The sequence below is a fragment of the Pagrus pagrus genome (assembly GCF_965226575.1).
Source record: "Pagrus pagrus genome assembly, chromosome: 23".
Classification (NCBI taxonomy): Eukaryota; Metazoa; Chordata; class Actinopteri; order Spariformes; family Sparidae; genus Pagrus; species Pagrus pagrus.
In genome coordinates, this window is record NC_140205.1 from 17,272,852 (window position 1) to 17,290,414 (window position 17,563).

The 17,563-nt window shown below is 41.9% G+C and overlaps 1 protein-coding gene across 1 annotated transcript in view; it reads left to right on the forward strand.

Annotated features, from left to right (window-relative positions):
* The first annotated feature begins 2,542 nt into the window (after positions 1 to 2,542).
* ntf3 (neurotrophin 3) overlaps positions 2,543 to 17,563 on the forward strand; it is a 44,572-nt gene continuing 29,551 nt past the window's right edge. The window contains exon 1 of the mRNA XM_084346003.1: positions 2,543 to 2,665. Within this exon, the coding sequence (XP_084202129.1) occupies positions 2,648 to 2,665 (18 nt within the window). The 5' untranslated portion in view covers positions 2,543 to 2,647. The remainder of the gene's footprint in view (positions 2,666 to 17,563) is intronic.

Sequence of the window (17,563 nt, forward strand, 5' to 3'; positions counted from 1 at the left end):
GTTTCATTACATAATCAGCTGTTTATCAGTGGAATATCCGTGTGATGAGATGTGTTTTGCGTCACCCACAAGCTTTTGCATGTTCATATGCATCTGCACGTGTGCACTTGAGGACCTCGAGATACAAACAAAACAGAGACCTCATCAAAACGTGGCTCCATGGCGCCACTAGTGGCCAGAAACTCCACATGGTCTCTTTAACATTTTGAAGGGGATTTTTTTTAAGACTGTGTACAAATCTGCCTTTATGGTTGCAGTTTTTCAGGCTGTAACTCCATCGACACTAAACTTTTCATAAACATAGTCTAAACCCAACCGCAGCTATTTGATTGGTAGGGCTGTTACACCCACACACCCTGACAGGAGAAAGTTACTGCCAGTCACTTTACCTTCACACTTTGGTTAGATTTTAATAAGCACCCACCTTTCCAATTATAAGTCAGGTCAGGTCTTGCCTGTGTGTATTGGCCAATGAGAAAGCATCCATAGCTTTACCAGATGTGCTGTTGAGATTGACAAGAGATGGAGGTGAAAGACCAGATGTGCAGCTGACAGAGCGCTGCCACGTCAGTTTCAATGCATGTCAGAAACAGAAGAGTTTGTCTCAAAGAACACAAATGCTAAGAATGCACATTTGGTTAAGATTAGACAACTAGAAGTTCACGATCATGGTTCATTTTGATCTCAGCTACAAACCTGCTACTGTGATTGGCCCTCCAGGACCACATTTTACCATGATAACACATGATAACACATAGTCCTCACTGTCAAAGTCTTCCACTTCCTCTTCCAGGCTTTTGTAAGTTAGTGATAAAATAATCAGTCTCCAGTCAGTAACATTGCAGTTTTTCTTAAGTACTTGTTTATAATGGGGCTAGAGGATAGATAGAGATGCAATTTAAGCTAGGCAACGTCTTGAGTTTTGGTGAGGATGGCTGGGCGTGAGCAATGAAAATGGGAGAAAATGTATGTTTATTTGAATTATGGATCATTACAAATGTTACACTGTTTTCAAAGCCCTCCAAATCAGAATTACATTGATCAGTAAAGTGCCTGATACCCGTCTGCAATTTCTAAAACCCTGATAAGAGCTCGGGACTACGGTATGGCTGCTAGATGCGACAGTCCCTCAAAGTCCTCTACACATGAATAAGTGTGAGTGGGTATGAAATTAAAGCTCATTTGAGCAAGGCATTGGACCTCCAAATGCTGTATTAGAGCTAAAAAGCAGTCAGCTGATGAAGTCTTACTGCACTCAAATAATTGAAATGTTCTGCACCAGTCAAGTGATTCCACACAACTGCATTGAACAAATTTGTAGACTGCTCAAGCACAAAACAGAGATTATACTACACATATTTCATTCATTCATTTTTTTTATGCGTTCAGCCCAATTGCTTACACACAACTTCTATTAAGCGAAGCTGGCATTGCCGTGAGGCGTCACCACATGCTTTGTGTTGTAACTCTGGTTTCCTCTTCTTCATTTGTCCTATCAAATATCTATTTGTGTTAAAGAGGCTCCAACACAGTGGATGCTGGCTGATTTTTAGAACTTAAACATGATAATTGGTCATATCGGCTGCTAAAGGTGCATTTTACACATCATTTAACAGCCGGTTTACACAGACAGAAGTCAGAATTTCAATATTTACACTATCAATGGGATAATAACACAAACTTGTTCTTTTCCATGACTGAATAAACAAGCTAAGGTGGCAGGGTCTGCCATATATACACAAAGAATGAAACTGTGTTGTCCTTTAAGGTCAACAAGAAGAGAGTTTGTTTAGTTAGTTTGTTTAGCCATAAAGATAAGTCAAGGAAGATTTTTTCGCTTCTGATTTAAAAAAAAAAAAAATCCCAAAAACTACACAGTGCACCTTTTAAATAACTCAACTTCAACTTTTCACATCTTCCTTTTTCAGGAAGTTTACTGACTCCTACTGTGTCTGCAGCAACTTTACTGTTATGTTATACTTCCTTTTGCTGCTCATTCCCATATCCTTAATATAGAGGGCTTTTAATGCATGTGTCACAAGCATTAACTAATTTGTCCATATTCCTATTGAACAAATAGTATAGTTATTTATTTTTATTCATTTATTTTGGATTCTTTCAAGAATATAGGCCTGTTTAACTTCAGTCTGGGGGAACCTGTTTCATGTCAGCCAGCACTACGTGAAAACGTAAGGTTGCATTAGTCACACACACACACACACACACACACACACACACACACACACACACACACGCACGCACGCTCCTAATTCGGTGTCCTAATTCATGTCAGCAGGCTTGCTCCGCTGACAGACAGTGGCAGCATGCATGCAGGTCTTTGCAGCAACATGCGCCAAGAGCCATCTGTCCTGCAACAGAAAGAGCGGCGTAGATTATGTTGTCGAGAGAGAGAGAGAGAGAGAGAGAGAGGGAGAGAGAGAATGAGGGAGGGAGAGAGAGAGAGAGAGAGAGAGAGAGCGAGAGAGAGGGAGCTTTACGCACACCCTGATCCTCTCCACACAGAACCAGTGTGGCGCACAGACCGGCGGCAGCACTCAGAAAGTGGGAAGTTTTCGTTGCCAAAGGATTCTGTCTTAAAATTAATCACCTTCATGTCGACTCTGTTGGATACTAACCTGCCGATGCTATGGTTACCTTTATTACGGTAGGAGCTGCTTCATTTCATTTAACTTGGTGCTTCATGGAGCATTTTTGTCGCTGAACAACTCTGGTTCTTTGGGATTCTGACAGGAGAGAAGTGACAGAGACTGACCCAAAGTGTTCATCAGACTTTTGAAAGATGGCAAAGACTCACAAAGTTGTACATCAGGTGAAGTCACAAGTAAAGCATGAATAGCTTTAAAAAGTTTCCAATTTGGCACCACAGAAGCGTCTAAATTGATTTTGAGTGCTCCCGATTAAATATTTACTTTGTATATAACAGAGGAGTTGCACGACACGTTCGGGGACTTGCTTACTTCTTCCTCTAAGCCGGAGCTTTGGCAGGTAAAAACTAGAAAGTAAAATGCGAGACGCAACGCGCCGTGCGCTGCCTGGAGGCAAAGCAGCCGACAAACTCACTTCTCCTTCCCGTCCCTCTCTCTCTGTGCACAGGTACACAGAAGGGTTGGGTCTCTCCACAGCTCGCTTACGCACACAAACATCAGAGACTCCTGCTGTTGTCACATGCACTCGGAAGTTTTGCTTTTTCCCAAGGCGTGTGCGGCGTGTTTGGAGGGCGCGGAACAGGCTGAGTGCGCACGGGGAACGGTTCAGCTCGTACCTTTTGGATTACCGACGCTCTAATTGCGCCTGGGCTCGCTGTTTAGTGGGAGTGAAAGCTGATATGTCACAGTTGACTCCCAGCACGAAGGCGGACTGTGCCTGAATCCTTCTTTTTCCCTCCTTGCGCGTTTCCTGCGTCCTGTGCATGCGTGCATATTTGTTTGTGTATGCATGTAAACTATAGCCTGCGTGCGCACGAGGTGGAAAAAGAGAGCGGTGCGCGCAGAGGGCCTCCCCAACGTCTCCTGCGCTCCCAAATCCTCCTTTTGGATAAATAATTTAGACTTTTTTTGGAACAAATGAGTTTGCATGTGCCAGTAACATTAACACAGGATTGTGTGGATTATAAAACTGTGAAAGTGAAAGATTTCTCCAGTTGTTTAAGGGAGGAACATTTTTTACAACAGATTAGGTCAAATAAGAGGTCAAAAATCAACATTTTCTTCACCCTGTTGAGCTGCAGGTTTCTGTGCAGAGTTTGGGTTAATATGTGTTTTGCATTACTGTGTTCCTCCTTAGTTTCCCCCTCAGACACCAGAATTTGAATGATGGGAGCTGCTGATGTGATTACAGCCAAATAGCCCAGTAACCCAAAAATACTCTGTGTGCGTGCCTGTGCCTGTGTCCCCAGTCTGATCACATAACAAAACATGGAAGCAATCCTGCATAATGGTCCTAACAGTGCAGCGGTGCTGATATGACATGCTGTCCGGGACAGCTTTGCGTAATGGCGCGCATCAGTGGGCGTCTCGAGCCTCTGGTGGATGCTTTCCTGCTGCTGTGGGAGTCCACTCGCGTGCACGCGCAGCGGAGGCCAATGGAGCAGCTGTTGCAGGCGGCGGCGGATTTGACGCAGAGCCCCTCCTGACATGCAGGCACACAGCAGGATGAGGAAATTAGGACGCAAGGAAAGGAGGCGAGAGACAGGGGCCGGTTTGGTTCTTCAACTCCCTCTATGGGTGCTTTAGTCAAAAATGACCTCCAAGGCAACCTTGAGACAAGCTTTCTACTCCAGCTGTGGGCTGTTGTGTGCACGTTCTCATGCAGCTGCAGCGGCTCGGCTTAACAGTGTTCATTTTTGTGTTTTTACTGCAGGACAAAAGAGGAAAAATTAGGAGTGAGGGGTGTGAACAGACCAGGGGCTGGCTCATGGGAAGAACATTAAGTAGATAAAGGGTAGAAAGGGGCCAAAATGGCTCCCAGGTGGCTGATAATGTTACCATGGAGAGTTCCTGTTGTCCCCTTTTGACTCTGCATTCCAACCTTTTTGCGCTTTTGTGTATCCAACTCCCCCTCCTCTCTCCGCTTCACTCTGCCCTTCCTGTACCACTTTCGTTTGTTGCCCCAATTTCTGTTATTTATGTCGCAGCACTTGTCGAGCAACATCAGATGACAGAAACAAAGTTGGCCTCAAGGTCTGTGACGCAGTTTGGGCTCTATAGTTGCTGGTTTAAATTCCCAAACAGTGAAACTGTGAGTAGCTATTGAGGTACCAGTGAGAAAGAACGACTGCCAAGACTGAAATGTGTATTAAACGACTAATCATAACGTCTGATTCATTTTCATTCACACTAGCAATTAACTGCTGCAGTGTTCGGTGTTGTACAGGCGAGTGTTGAAATATCTGTGGTTGGAAGCGTGTAAAAATGTCTTCCTGTCAAACGGGGATTAACTTTACTTGTTAATTTGAGGTCTAAACAAACAGAGATGAAATGATACGAGGAAACTTTCCCTCTTACTGTTTTACTTGGTCCAAGATGAATTCTCCCGGGATTACAGCGTCAGCCCGACACTTACAGAGGAAGAGGCAGCCTGCCTGGATTGTTGGTGTCATCCCGCCACAGATGTTTCATTCATTTGGGTTCATGACACCTCCAGAGGGAGCGACAGAGGGAAGTTCCAGCGTCCTCCCTGTTTTGGAAATCTGTTAACTAGACATGTGATGTTTCACATTTCTTCCCCATGTTGTGTCATCACGTGTAACTCAGTTTGCACTCCCACTTAAAATCCTCAGCCAAAACGGTAAACCCAGTGTCATTATATCACTGATAATGAGAAGACATGACAGTTCAGTGAGGAATAGACTGCTTGGGTGGACAAAATGTTAACATAAAGAAAAAGAATGAAAGACAGAAGGAAGGAATCAGTTGTTACCTGAACCTGTTGGACCAATTTTACTCAATGACAAGAAGAGGGTAGGATCTTTTTCTACATGTTGTTCGAACTCCTGTTTGTATCAAGGCATCTCTTAAAGTCAGCCATGAGAGTAAACCAGATGGTTCTTGCAAAAAACAGACAAACAAATAGTTAAAAAAATAATTTGCTGTTTTTTTGTGAGCTAACAGACATAACAAATGTGCAGGATTTCAGATCACATTTCAGAATGTGAGCACGGCAGACTGACACAGGAAGTCGGTCAATTAAAGGAACCGGAGGTCACATTTAGCATCATAACAATACAACAGGTGTTTTCTTTTGGCCCGTGGCCCACCATTACATTCTGGTTTTGGCCCTCCAAGGATAAAAGTCTCCTGCTCTAAATTGTTAAGAGGCGTGCATTTTTGTCAGGTCTGTATTAAATCAGTACTCAGATGCGTGTATGAACTCACTGGCCGTTGTGAGTTGGGGAATTAAATCCACAGTCCCACTTGAGGGCAACAATATGTTTCAAAGTTTATTTGAACGAAATATGATGAAACTTCAGCAGCTGGATCAGGTGGATATCTTCAAAAGTTGACTTTTTAGTACAGATTTCTATCTCTTGCTTCTCCTGGACAGTGTTTCTGCTGAGTCGCAGTGAAGGGATCGTAACTAAAGGGATCATTTTGTACTGAAATGACTTTGGAAGATAATCACTGACTTGTGAATCTGTGGATTCTGTCCCCCCAGAACCGATCTCTTAACGGCCGGTACGAACACAACGAAGGATTACAGCAAGTAAAATCTGTTTCACCGTACATATAGGCTACTGACTGTTGTTTTAAGACTGACTTTAAAGAATGTGAACCAGACCTTTCAAACCAGACTGCCTTGGCCTGGGGACCATCTGATTTTGGTACTGATTCAGATCTAAATTTATCTCAGCCACTTTTATTTTCTAGCCACACGTAAGTTATTCAGCACTCGGATTGCATGATCCTATCATCCAGTCGCCTGCTTTACATCTGGATGGTTTTATCCAGGAAAATCAAACGCAGATTGCTCATACACAAATACACAATTTGCTCGTAGATGCGGCTTTGCATGTTAATTGTATGAAAAAGCATTTAAAACGGAAAACAATGCGAGAGGAAAAGTCTGTGGGTGACGGTAAATTAACCGTCAGATCCAATCTCAGCTATCAGTGACTTCAGTGATCCCTGAGGCCCGCCCATCTCCACCCGTCACTCCTCTGCAACTCTAAAAGCACTTAGCAGACATTTACTGCAGGTTGCTTCTGCTTTTCAAGACACTGAAGGGGTTTGTAATTAATGTCAAGTGAAGCTCAAGTGCGTCTCGATTAGGTTTGTGTCAAATGTGATGTTTGCGAAACTGCCGGGGTCAAGCACCTGAAGGGTCTGTAGGGCCATTTTTTCAAGCAGGCCAGTGAACCATGAGCTGCATCGTGTGCTGAACTTCTTTAAATCTGAGCATGCATCTGAACTTCAAACCGAAATACTCAGAGATTCTGTTAAGTGATGTGAGTAAACTGCAGGTCTGAGATGCTTCATTCCAGAGAGATGAGAGAGGCTAAAGACGTTGGTGAGTTCAGCTTGTGTTTAGGACAAAGAGTTTTTTTCCACGCTCGCCTTCCTCTCCTGTGTGGATCAAGCTGTTGCACTCATTCTATATGCTCGCAGCTCCGCAGCCCTGCCTGCCCCGAGATGGTTTACACATTTAGCCGAGTGTTTATACGCCGCACATTCTTATGGCTAGTTAGAGCAAAACATACTGTAAGGATCTGGATCAGGCAGCTCTGTGGAGCAGGAGCAGCCCTGTGCAGAGGAGAGGAGTCGTGTGCGGAAACATCAGCACATTCATTTAGGGGGATTCATTCCTTTAACCTGTAACCTAAACCGCCTACCTTCATGTAAACAGCCCTAAATCTTAACTGAAACCTTAGCGCAGCTCCGACGAAACAAAAAGTTTCGTCGACTTTCCCACAATTCCCCGAGGCGGAGCAGATAGAGATCATGTGGTTTTCAAGGTGAAGCCCGGCCTTCCCAGCAGCGCAGTCATATGACAGTTCAGCCCTCCTCTTTCTGTCCGTTCTGACCCGGTAATCTGCCTCTCTGTCTCAACGATTTGCTTTATCTCCCTCACATTCACTGTCTGGATCTTTATGTCCCTCTTTTGTTCCCCTCTCTTTACGTCCCCCTCTTCATCTCGGAGTCCCCCCCCCCCCAGCCTTTTCCCTTCCACCCTCTCTGTTTCCTCTTTAAAAGGTAGACTCAGTGACCTCCTGATAGCGTCCTGATCCTGATACGGCTGATCGCTGATAGTGTCGACTGGGATGAATTCCTGTACAAGCCTATCTTTCACTTACTAATAAGCCTGTATTGATTTATGTGTTTCATGCAGGTTATAACCTAGCAATTATAGCCATGTATGTATGTAGGTGGTCTGCTCTAAGCCCGGTCTGCTCAGATTGGTCAGTTCTAACAGGCCGGAGACCTTCTGCATCAGCTCTGTCGGTGTTTTTGCAACCACTAGCATGGCAGTGGTGGCATGGCTGAGGGCGGGGACTGTATAGCTGTGACATCACAACCTTACGGAAGTCCTGACAGCCCGTTTGAATGCACAGTGTCTGCACTTCTCCGTTGATTAAACATTTAGATTTTTTCACAGTATTATCCAGCGGTAGACCTGCTTGACAATCAAAAAAGACATGGGAATCTCACTTTCTATAATGTTGGATCTTAAAACTTATCAGATATACAGAGAATTAGACTTAGCTTCCTCTCTATCCATCTCTTCCTCTGTGCTGACAATTTCTAGGAAGCAGTAAACAGCAAATTCCTCTTATTATTATTCCTCTTTATGCATATCCAGAACTTTGTGGTTAATGTGGTTAATTTGTTCAAATGCATCTCACTGGGTTGGTTCTGATATTCAGCCCTGTGGACTCGTTATACATTAAAAGAAGCTGGAGGGCTGTTAACATGTTAACTGTATCAATGCCAGTGGTGGAAGAAGTATTCAAAAGAAGCAGTGCTTTACATTACAAGTAAATATCCTGCAGACAGTGACACAGTGTGTCTTTGGTGGGGCCCCAACCAGGCACTGTGTTATTGTTAGGGGCAGAAGTCATATTAATTACAAATTGTTGAATAATATTAAACAGTGCAGTGTATTTTACAAGGACACGTGCTCTTCATCTGAAAAGTTACGACGATTCAGTTTGACTTCTAGCAGAAAAAAAAGTGAATTATAGTAATACTGATTCAAGTAAATATAAATAATAATGTTTAAGCTGTAAAATGCTCTTTAAATATGTAGCATCCCTAGTTATGAATTATTTTCCATAATCTGAGCAAGGGTTTGCAAAGGAAGTCAGTCAATTGAGGGAACTTAGGAAAAAGTTTGAGCACCCCTGCTAGAGAATAATGGCATCATCGGCGTTTAGATGGGTTCCCTATAAACGATGCAATTTTGTCTGCCACCGGGCACGAAATCTCCCAGGAACATGAAGCCTGACTTCTGGCTGCAGCTCTATCTGCTTTCACAGCTTGATGAATAATTAAAGTCGTGTTTTGTCCTGTGTTGTTGGCTGTTGCTCCTCTAAGGAAAACAAAAAGGCGATCAGTTTGTCTTTGCCACAGCAGCCAACAATAATACCCCATGGAAACATGAGGGAGGGCGAAACTGTCTGTTCCCACTTGTACTTAACTAAATGTGCCTGACGTCACTGATCTGTACCTACAGCAGTGAATTCAGCTACTGAACTACATCTGACAAAGAAGTTACTGTGCTGCTCAGTCAGTCAGATGAGTGACGAAAAAAGTTGTACACATTTATATTACATTTGGTAGACGAGTCAAGTGCCACTGAGTTATTTTGAGTGATTATATTTGATTAACCTCTGGGGCCTGACTTACTATGAAAGTCAAGTTAAAATTAAATTTACATCACATTTGTCAGGTTCAGCTGAGTGTTACACCATCTGAGTGGGTTTTTGTTAATCAAAATAAATAATTAATCGAAATAAAAGGCAGTAGTATAAATTGCTGAGACATGGCTGCAGTGTTTACTGCTTTACTCTGATATCATCCCCATAAAAAAGCTGGAGAAGCCGCTTCTTGTCACAGGACTCTAGTGTCCTCTCGCTCAGTGTTTTACACAGATGATTCATTCACAGGAATTTAAAGTACCTCTAACAGCCTCAGAGTGTCTCAGATGGTTTAAGTGAAACTGTTGTATAATCACAGCTCAAATACTTGGAAGCGGCCATGTTCATTTTCTCCTTATGGAGTGAGACGCCTATAGGTGACATCTGCGTGGACCGATGTGTCAGGTTAGTGGCCAGCTTTGATATTTGAGCTGACAGATGTTCAGATGGCCTCGGGGTGAAACCCGCTGCTTTGAGTCACCACACACACACACACACACACACACACACACACACACAAACCCAATCCCTACTTGTCCCCACATTTGTTAAACTCTATCCCAAACATGAGACTAATCCTGACTTTAATCTTTACTTTAAACACAAAATCCCTAAACTTGACTGTTGAGGAAGTGAACACCGGGCTGAAATGTAATGAAAACCATGTATCTTCAAAATATCACCTTTTCATTAGCTCAGAAAAAAAAAACAGTCCTGTTCTCACCTTTATGATGATGCCTCTTTTCAACACTTAAAGGGGCACTTTGTAGTTTTGGGAGACAAAATTCAGAATTTTGATATTAACATAACATATAAATGAGGTATTAATACAAACAAATATTTCCCCAGAACACTGTTTGAAGCTAGAAAGGTGGCAGGGTCTGCCACATATAAACAAAGTAAAGTAAAAACAGTATAAATTGTGATGTCCTTTAAGGTCAGTTTGTTTATTCAGTTTATTCAGTCATGTAAACAAGAGTTTATTTTGTTTGTTTATGCATGAACAAAAAACATCAACAATCAGTCAATGAAGATCCTTTTCGTCTGATTAAAATTTCTTCCCCAAAACTACGTACTGCACCTTTAAGCCTCCAGTTTATCTGACAAATTCAAATCCCCATGGAGAAACACTGAACAGTACGTCTTTACTGCCGCTATGTTTACCCGCAAGGTTGAAAGTCTTGCATGAAATTTGCTTGAGATAGGTAATCACATTCAGATGGCTTCATTGGCCTGACCATAATCAGATACAGTACTGCCAAAGCACTTTACTAATGTCAGTAGTCATAATATGTAATCTGTCACAGATAATGCACTTGATAGCCTGGATTGATTTTGAAAAGTGTGCTGGAGCAGTGCGTTCATGCACTGGCTGGAGGCTCTGACATCTGAGACTTCAGAGTTGTGTATGTTGGTGTGGGAGTGGTGGATGAGCAGCAGACAAATGTATGTTAAAATGTTAAAGAACAAAACTTACTGCTCTTAATTGTGAGGCCAACACACGTTCCACGTCTTCTACAGAGTGGTCATTCCTCACCAGTGCTCTGCCTGGTGGTGCTGCTGGGTATTATTTTTTTTTAAATGTGGTTTTCCAAATGCTGTTTATCCTCCAGGTGCATCTCATATACATGCACTCACTTCAGAACAGTTTGGGATCTTAGGCCTTCCATAGAACTGGTATAGAGACATCTACACCCCATCTGCTTCAGTTGTTTAGGAGGATTCTGCAAGCCTGTTCTGGAGATAATGACTATATTTTCCTTTTTGGGTGAACTCATCCTTTAACTATGTGATACAGAGCTATGGTGGGCCACACACAAACCTAGAGTACTCAAGTTACATCCAGCTGACTTCTTTTTGGCCTAATGTCATTACTGAATAATGGACTATGGCTGTGCAATTGTGATGCTCATGAGAATTTTTAGTTTTAGCAATGGAGCATAAACTTTGCCAAATGTGGTTTTGCAGAATTACAGCATTGGTTTTCGTGCATGGTGATTGATGATGTTCCTGCTTAATCTGCAGCCTTCTTCAAGACATCTGCCAAACTAACCATAAAACAACTGTTTATTGCACTTATTTTATGATTTTAGTCGTGCTGTCATCTTCGGTGTAGTAGTGTAGTGTAGTTTTGGAGAAGAAATTCAGACTCAGAATTTGAATATTGAATATATTATTGAGGTAATAATACAAACTCATTTCTTATTTCTATAACTGAATAAACAAGCTGTTCTCAGAGGAAAATAAGGTCCCCAGAACACTGTTTTAAGCTAGAAAGGCGGCAGGGTCCGCCACATATAAACAAAGTAAAAACAGTATGAAACTGTGTTGTCCTTTAAGGTCAGTTTGTTTATTCACTTTATTCAGTCATAAAAACAAGGGTTTTTTTTAGGCAATTAAAATATCTTCCCCAAAACTTCATAATGTACCTTTAAGAAGTGTTCTGATCCGATGCACAATATAAAACAAACGACTACTTTGTTTCAGTTGTTTACCATTAAAACATGGATAGACTTAAGACCGAATGCAGGACGGATGGAGGATAAAAACACAAACAGAGACTAACTTTAGTAATATTTTGGCTTCGTCACTACTTAAAAGCACGACTTGTCACCACAGTGTGTGTGGGAGGACAGTAGTGGTTGGTTTGTTTACATCTAATAAGCATTGCAAAACACAAATGGGAAAGTAGAGATTAGATGTTGGAAGAAGCAAGACCTGTTTTTTACTGGAAGTACATCTGAACAGAGCTGTTAACGTTATGCAAAGGCAAATGAAGGCTTCCTGGCAAATTCAAATAGCTGCCTTCATTCAAATGTTGTAATACAGTAAACAATAGTGAATTGCCATGGGTGGTAAGTTCTGGGCAGATACAGTGGCAAGAAAAAGTATGTGAGTAAGTAAGTGAACCCTTAGAATTAATAACTGGTTGACCCCCCCCTTAGCAGCAATAACGTCAACCAGGCGCTTCCTGTAGCTGTGGATCAGACCTGCACATCGTTGAGGGGGAATTTTAGCCCATTCTTCCTGGCAGAACTGCTTTAGCTCTGTCACATTCTTTGGACGTCTCATGTGTATGGCCCTCTTCAAGTCAATCCATAGCATCTCTATTGGGTTGAGGTCTAGGCTCTGACTTGGCCACTCCAAAAGGCGGATTTTGTTTTTCTGAAGCCATTCTGTTGTGGACTTGCTCCGGTGTTTTGGGTCGTTGTCCTGTTGCATCACCCACCTCCTACACAGTTTCAGCTGACGTACAGACATTCTCACATTATCCTGAAGAATTGTCTGATATACTTGGGAATTCATCTTCCCCTCACTGATTCCAGGCCCTGATGCAGCAAAGTAGGCCCAAATCATGATGTTTCCTCCACCATACTTTACAGTTGGGATGATGTTTCCATGATGAAATGCCGTGCCCCATCTACGCCAGATGTGGTGCTGTGTGTTTTTTCCAAATAGTTCAATCTTAGTTTCAGCAATCCACAAAATATTTTTCCGATACTGCTGTGCAGTGTCAATGTGCTCTTTTGCAAACTTCAGGCATGCAGCAATGTTCTTTTTAGTAAGCAGTGGCTTCCTTCGTGGTGTCCTGCCATGGGTACCCTGCTTGTTTAATGTTTTACGTATTGTAGACTCATGAACAGAGATGTTAGCCAGTTCCAATGATGCCTTCAAATCTTTGGCTGTCATTCGGGGTTGTTTCTTTTCCTCATTGATGAGTCTTCTTTGTGCTCTTGGTGTCATTTTGACTGGGCGCCCACTTCTTGGTAGAGTAGCAACAGTCCCAAAGTGTCTCCATTTGTAGATTGTTTGCCTGACTGTACTGTAGACTGGTGAATTTCTAAAGTCTTTGAAATAACTTTGTAACCCTTGCCAGCTTTATGTAAATCAACAATTCTTGATCGTAGATCCTCTGGAAGCTCTTTTTGGTGAGGCGTGGCTCACATAAGCGTGTTCTTCTTGTGCAGAGGGGTTTTTATCACTCAAAGTAGCTGTAGTCCACACCTCCAAACTTATTATCTTAACGAGACTCCAGGTGTGCTAGAACCTGACTCCAATTAGCATTTTTTGAGGTCTTTAACTCAAGGGTTCACATAATTTTTCCACAAGCACTATCAGGTTTTCTTGGTTGTTCTCAATGAAGACATGAAAGATCAAAAAAGTGTAGTGTTATTATTTTAGACACATTATATTTGACAGCTGAGTCCAACATCTCTTTCTCATGAGTCACAGTGCTTTTCCATCCCTGACATCACTCAAGATTTATAGCAGTGATATTCTACTTTGTTTTTGAGAGGCAGAGTACAGGCCCAGACAACCTTTCAGGAGGTAATTATTGAGGGAAACTAGTTGCACTTTGGATGATTCCAAACAAAACAGTGGTTGGCAGCTGCTGTTTTCACTTCCAGATTATTACCCAAGGAGCTCCGGGTCATTTTCATGAACTGTGATAACCTCTGTGACAGACACACAGAGACCTGAACATGTGAAACTTGGTAGCACGCAAAATGTACTTGAAATGTTGGAGAGTGGAGAGATAATCTGATATTTTAACACTGTGTGTGTACACTGACATATTAAGCGGATGGTATTCATTCCACACTTTTTTAGGCTGCACAAAAAGTTTAAATATAATAATGAACTTTATTTATACAGCACCTTTAAAAACAGAATTTGGAAAGTGCACTCAATAGTCAAGCAAACACAAGGAAGTCGAGGGCAAGGTGAGTTAAAACAAGAATGCAGACCAGAAAATGTGAGAACACAAAAAGTCAAAATGATTAACTACAAGTAAAAGACAACATCACATCGAAGGAATTAAGTGATTTAAAAGAAGTTACTGATTCTGCGAGCCTTATCTTCTCAGCAGGTTTGTTCCAACGACCAGAAGGGCCCCACCCCACGGGTTCTGATAACTGGAGCTAATGCTAGTGCTAACTTAGTTCATAGTAAAGTGCAATCAGTAGCTGGAATCATGTAACTTTTGAACTTACCCGGTAGTTCATTTTCCTCACTTTCTTTTCTCCAAGCTTTCTCCTCTTTTATTCTGTCTTTGTATAAATATGAAGTGGTATCCCTTTTTCTGATTCAACATCTGGAGAATCTCAAACTTTCAACGCCATGTTGACGCTCGAGGAAGAGTCAAGGGACCAACAAACTAGGGTTCATCCTGTGGGGCACATGAATGTCTTTAGTTGTTCAGACATTCCAATCAGAACCAAAGAAATGTCAACCTCATGGTGGTACTAGAGAAAGAGTCAGGGGATCATAAGTCATTGGGACACACACCTGAGGAACATGCATAGGCTGATGATCTGTGTAAGATTTGGGCCAATCCATCACGTAGATGTTGAGGCTCAGTCAGGGCATCACCAAAGATGGTGGAATCGATCCTGTAAGGAACTTGAATATTTGTAACAAATTTCTCAGCAACCCCATTCAGTTGGTGTCAAGACATTTCAACCACAGATGTCAACCTCATGGTGGTGCGACATGAAACGGTCAGAAGATAAGCAATTTAGGATGTCTGTACAAAATTTATTGGAAATCCATTCAATAACCCTCAAGGTATTTTAGTCTGGACACACATTGCCATCTCTAGAACCAGTAGCATTGCTAAAAAGCCTAGTTTGTCCATACAGACAGCTCTCTATGACTGTCTTCACCACACCATTCATGTGACTCCAAGTTTCATATGAACAGAAATAAAACTGCACTTTGTATTCCATTTGGGACATCTTGGCTATGTGTGGTTAAGTGACACAGCATGACACTAGTCAGACGTAGTTAAATCTGAACTAAGTGAATCTAAATTCAGCTGAGAGCAGATTTATTGTTGGTCCGGCCGCTTGGATGAGAAGTGTTGGCGCAGAGGAGAGGACAGAGGAACAAAAAGAGATATACAGTGGAGCATCTTTATTGGTTTTTGGACGGACTTCTCACTGAATCATCTGAACGGTTGTAAACAAAATAGTTCGAGAGGAAAATGAATGTGGCTTTGTGTGTTATAATTACTCCTGTTCTTTTAACTTCACCTCACAATTAGTCACCCTGGTGTGACTGGAGCCAGATGATAAAAGTTGAAAGTCAGTCCATGTGTTTTTTTTTACTGAGATAAGATAAGTGCTGGTTTGGACAGAGGAGACTGCAGTGTGTTACTTGAGAAAAAAAAGATTAAGATAGGACTGAGTCCCATCTGAAGTGATCACTGAGTGAAAACTCCGAACACTGAGCTGGACAAAGACATTGCGGGCTTGACAGGAGCTGTGCGGCACTGCTCAAACATTCCTACAAACTGTATCTTCAGCATCTTGAAAGACATTTTTTACCGAACCATTTCCCACGAGAGAGTTTTGTTTTTCACACTTTAAATATCTGTTTTGACCTTCAGTGTCAGGTAGTTTGTTTACTGTAAAGCATGTTTGGAAGGCAATCCCCTTGAAAAAATGCTGCTGTAGCCAGTCCATGAAATACCAAAACCAATTTCTGTTTTTGCCAAACCAAACTAAGACCAAATCTACAGCCAAATAGATGACAGATTGTTAATCATCCAGAATATGATGCTCTGTACTGTCAGAAAACAGAAAGATAAACACATCTGGGGTTTTAATCAGAAATCAGATAACTGTTGCTTTGCGAAAGCAACATCTACTCTGAATGATAGCACAGTAAATGTGTCAGCCTTTAAAGAGAAATGCGTATTCTCTGGTACGATAAGGATCAGATCAGGATCTGTCCCTTGGATTGGGAGATTAAAGGTATGATAGCCAGGTTTTCTGAGGACTAAGTGCCAACTTCGTGCTTGCTTGAACTTGCTTTGAATACCCGTGTCGAGAAAGAAGCCAAAAACACCACCATCGTGTAAATTGGGCAAATGGGAATAACATATATTACAGACAGGAGGCTTTCCCTGTTGCAGCCCTACGTGTGAGTCCATACTGTACAGTATAGTCTATGTGTCTGGGATAGAAAGTGAAGACACCTTTAAAGTTATGTTATCCTGAGACCTTTGCCCCAAAATAGTTGCTTTAGGAGACTGAAACATGTTGAAATATTGGTGAATTTCAGGCAGTAAATGTTTTACAGTGTGAACACATACATGTACACAGACCAATAAATTGGTTCAGGGAGGCTTTTATCCAAAGTGCATGACAGTATAGAGGTGTTTTTAGAACTGGCAGCCACTGTGGAAAAAACAAATACCGTATGTATGTTTGACTTATGATGAGCTACAATTATAGCAATCATCCCCAAACCTTTACAATCACCTAAACCTAACCTGAAATCTATAATCTTAAAATTAACCTGCAGTGACAGCAAGTCAAATGTTCTTACTATGGCAGGAAGTCCTCATTGTTGAAAACTTTTGCTGATCTTAAAGCGGGTCTTACGTAATGTCAGCTCATTGCTGGCCATGTGGCCACAAGTGACGATTATGGGATATTGGTAAATAATAAAAAGGCAAAGTAACAGTAGCTGTGTTGAGAACAGCAAATAAATCAGTGAAATGTTTCTGTAATGTTCCTTATACAGCAAAATGTATCTAAAGTTAGCTAACATTAGCTAAGGTGGCTATGTTGTCATAATTGACAATTGAGATATAATAATGAGGTTAAGCAACAGTAGCTGTGTTGAGAAGAGCCAATAAGTCAGTGAACTTCTATGAAATGTCTTATATAGCAAAATGAAAATGTTAGCTCACGTTCGCTAAAGGTGGCCACATGCCCACAATTGATAGCTACGGGATAATGGTAAATAGTAAGAAGGTATAGTAACCGTGGCCGTTTGTTGAAGAGAGCCAGTAAGTCAGTAAACTGATTCTGTAATGTCCCTTACACAACAAAATGCTTCTAAAGTTAGGTAACATTAGCCACCATAAGCCACTGGACAAAGCAAGGTTGTATAAGCACAACTCAGTCACCAGAATAAATGTTGGCCATGTATGTTTCTGCAAACCATGGATATGTTTATGTGTTTGCATGTTGCATCTTTATGTTTTTAAAAATTCACAACACTGTGCCTATGATCTGGTTGGGGGGCGACCCCCGTTCCGAAGGACCGCCATTCCGACGGTCTGCCATTCCGACCGGGTTATGGTTAAGGTTAGGGTTTCAGGTTCGGAATGGCGTCCTTTTTTCTAAAGTAATTAAGGGCCGGCATTCCGAAACATGAAAGTGAACGTTCGGAATG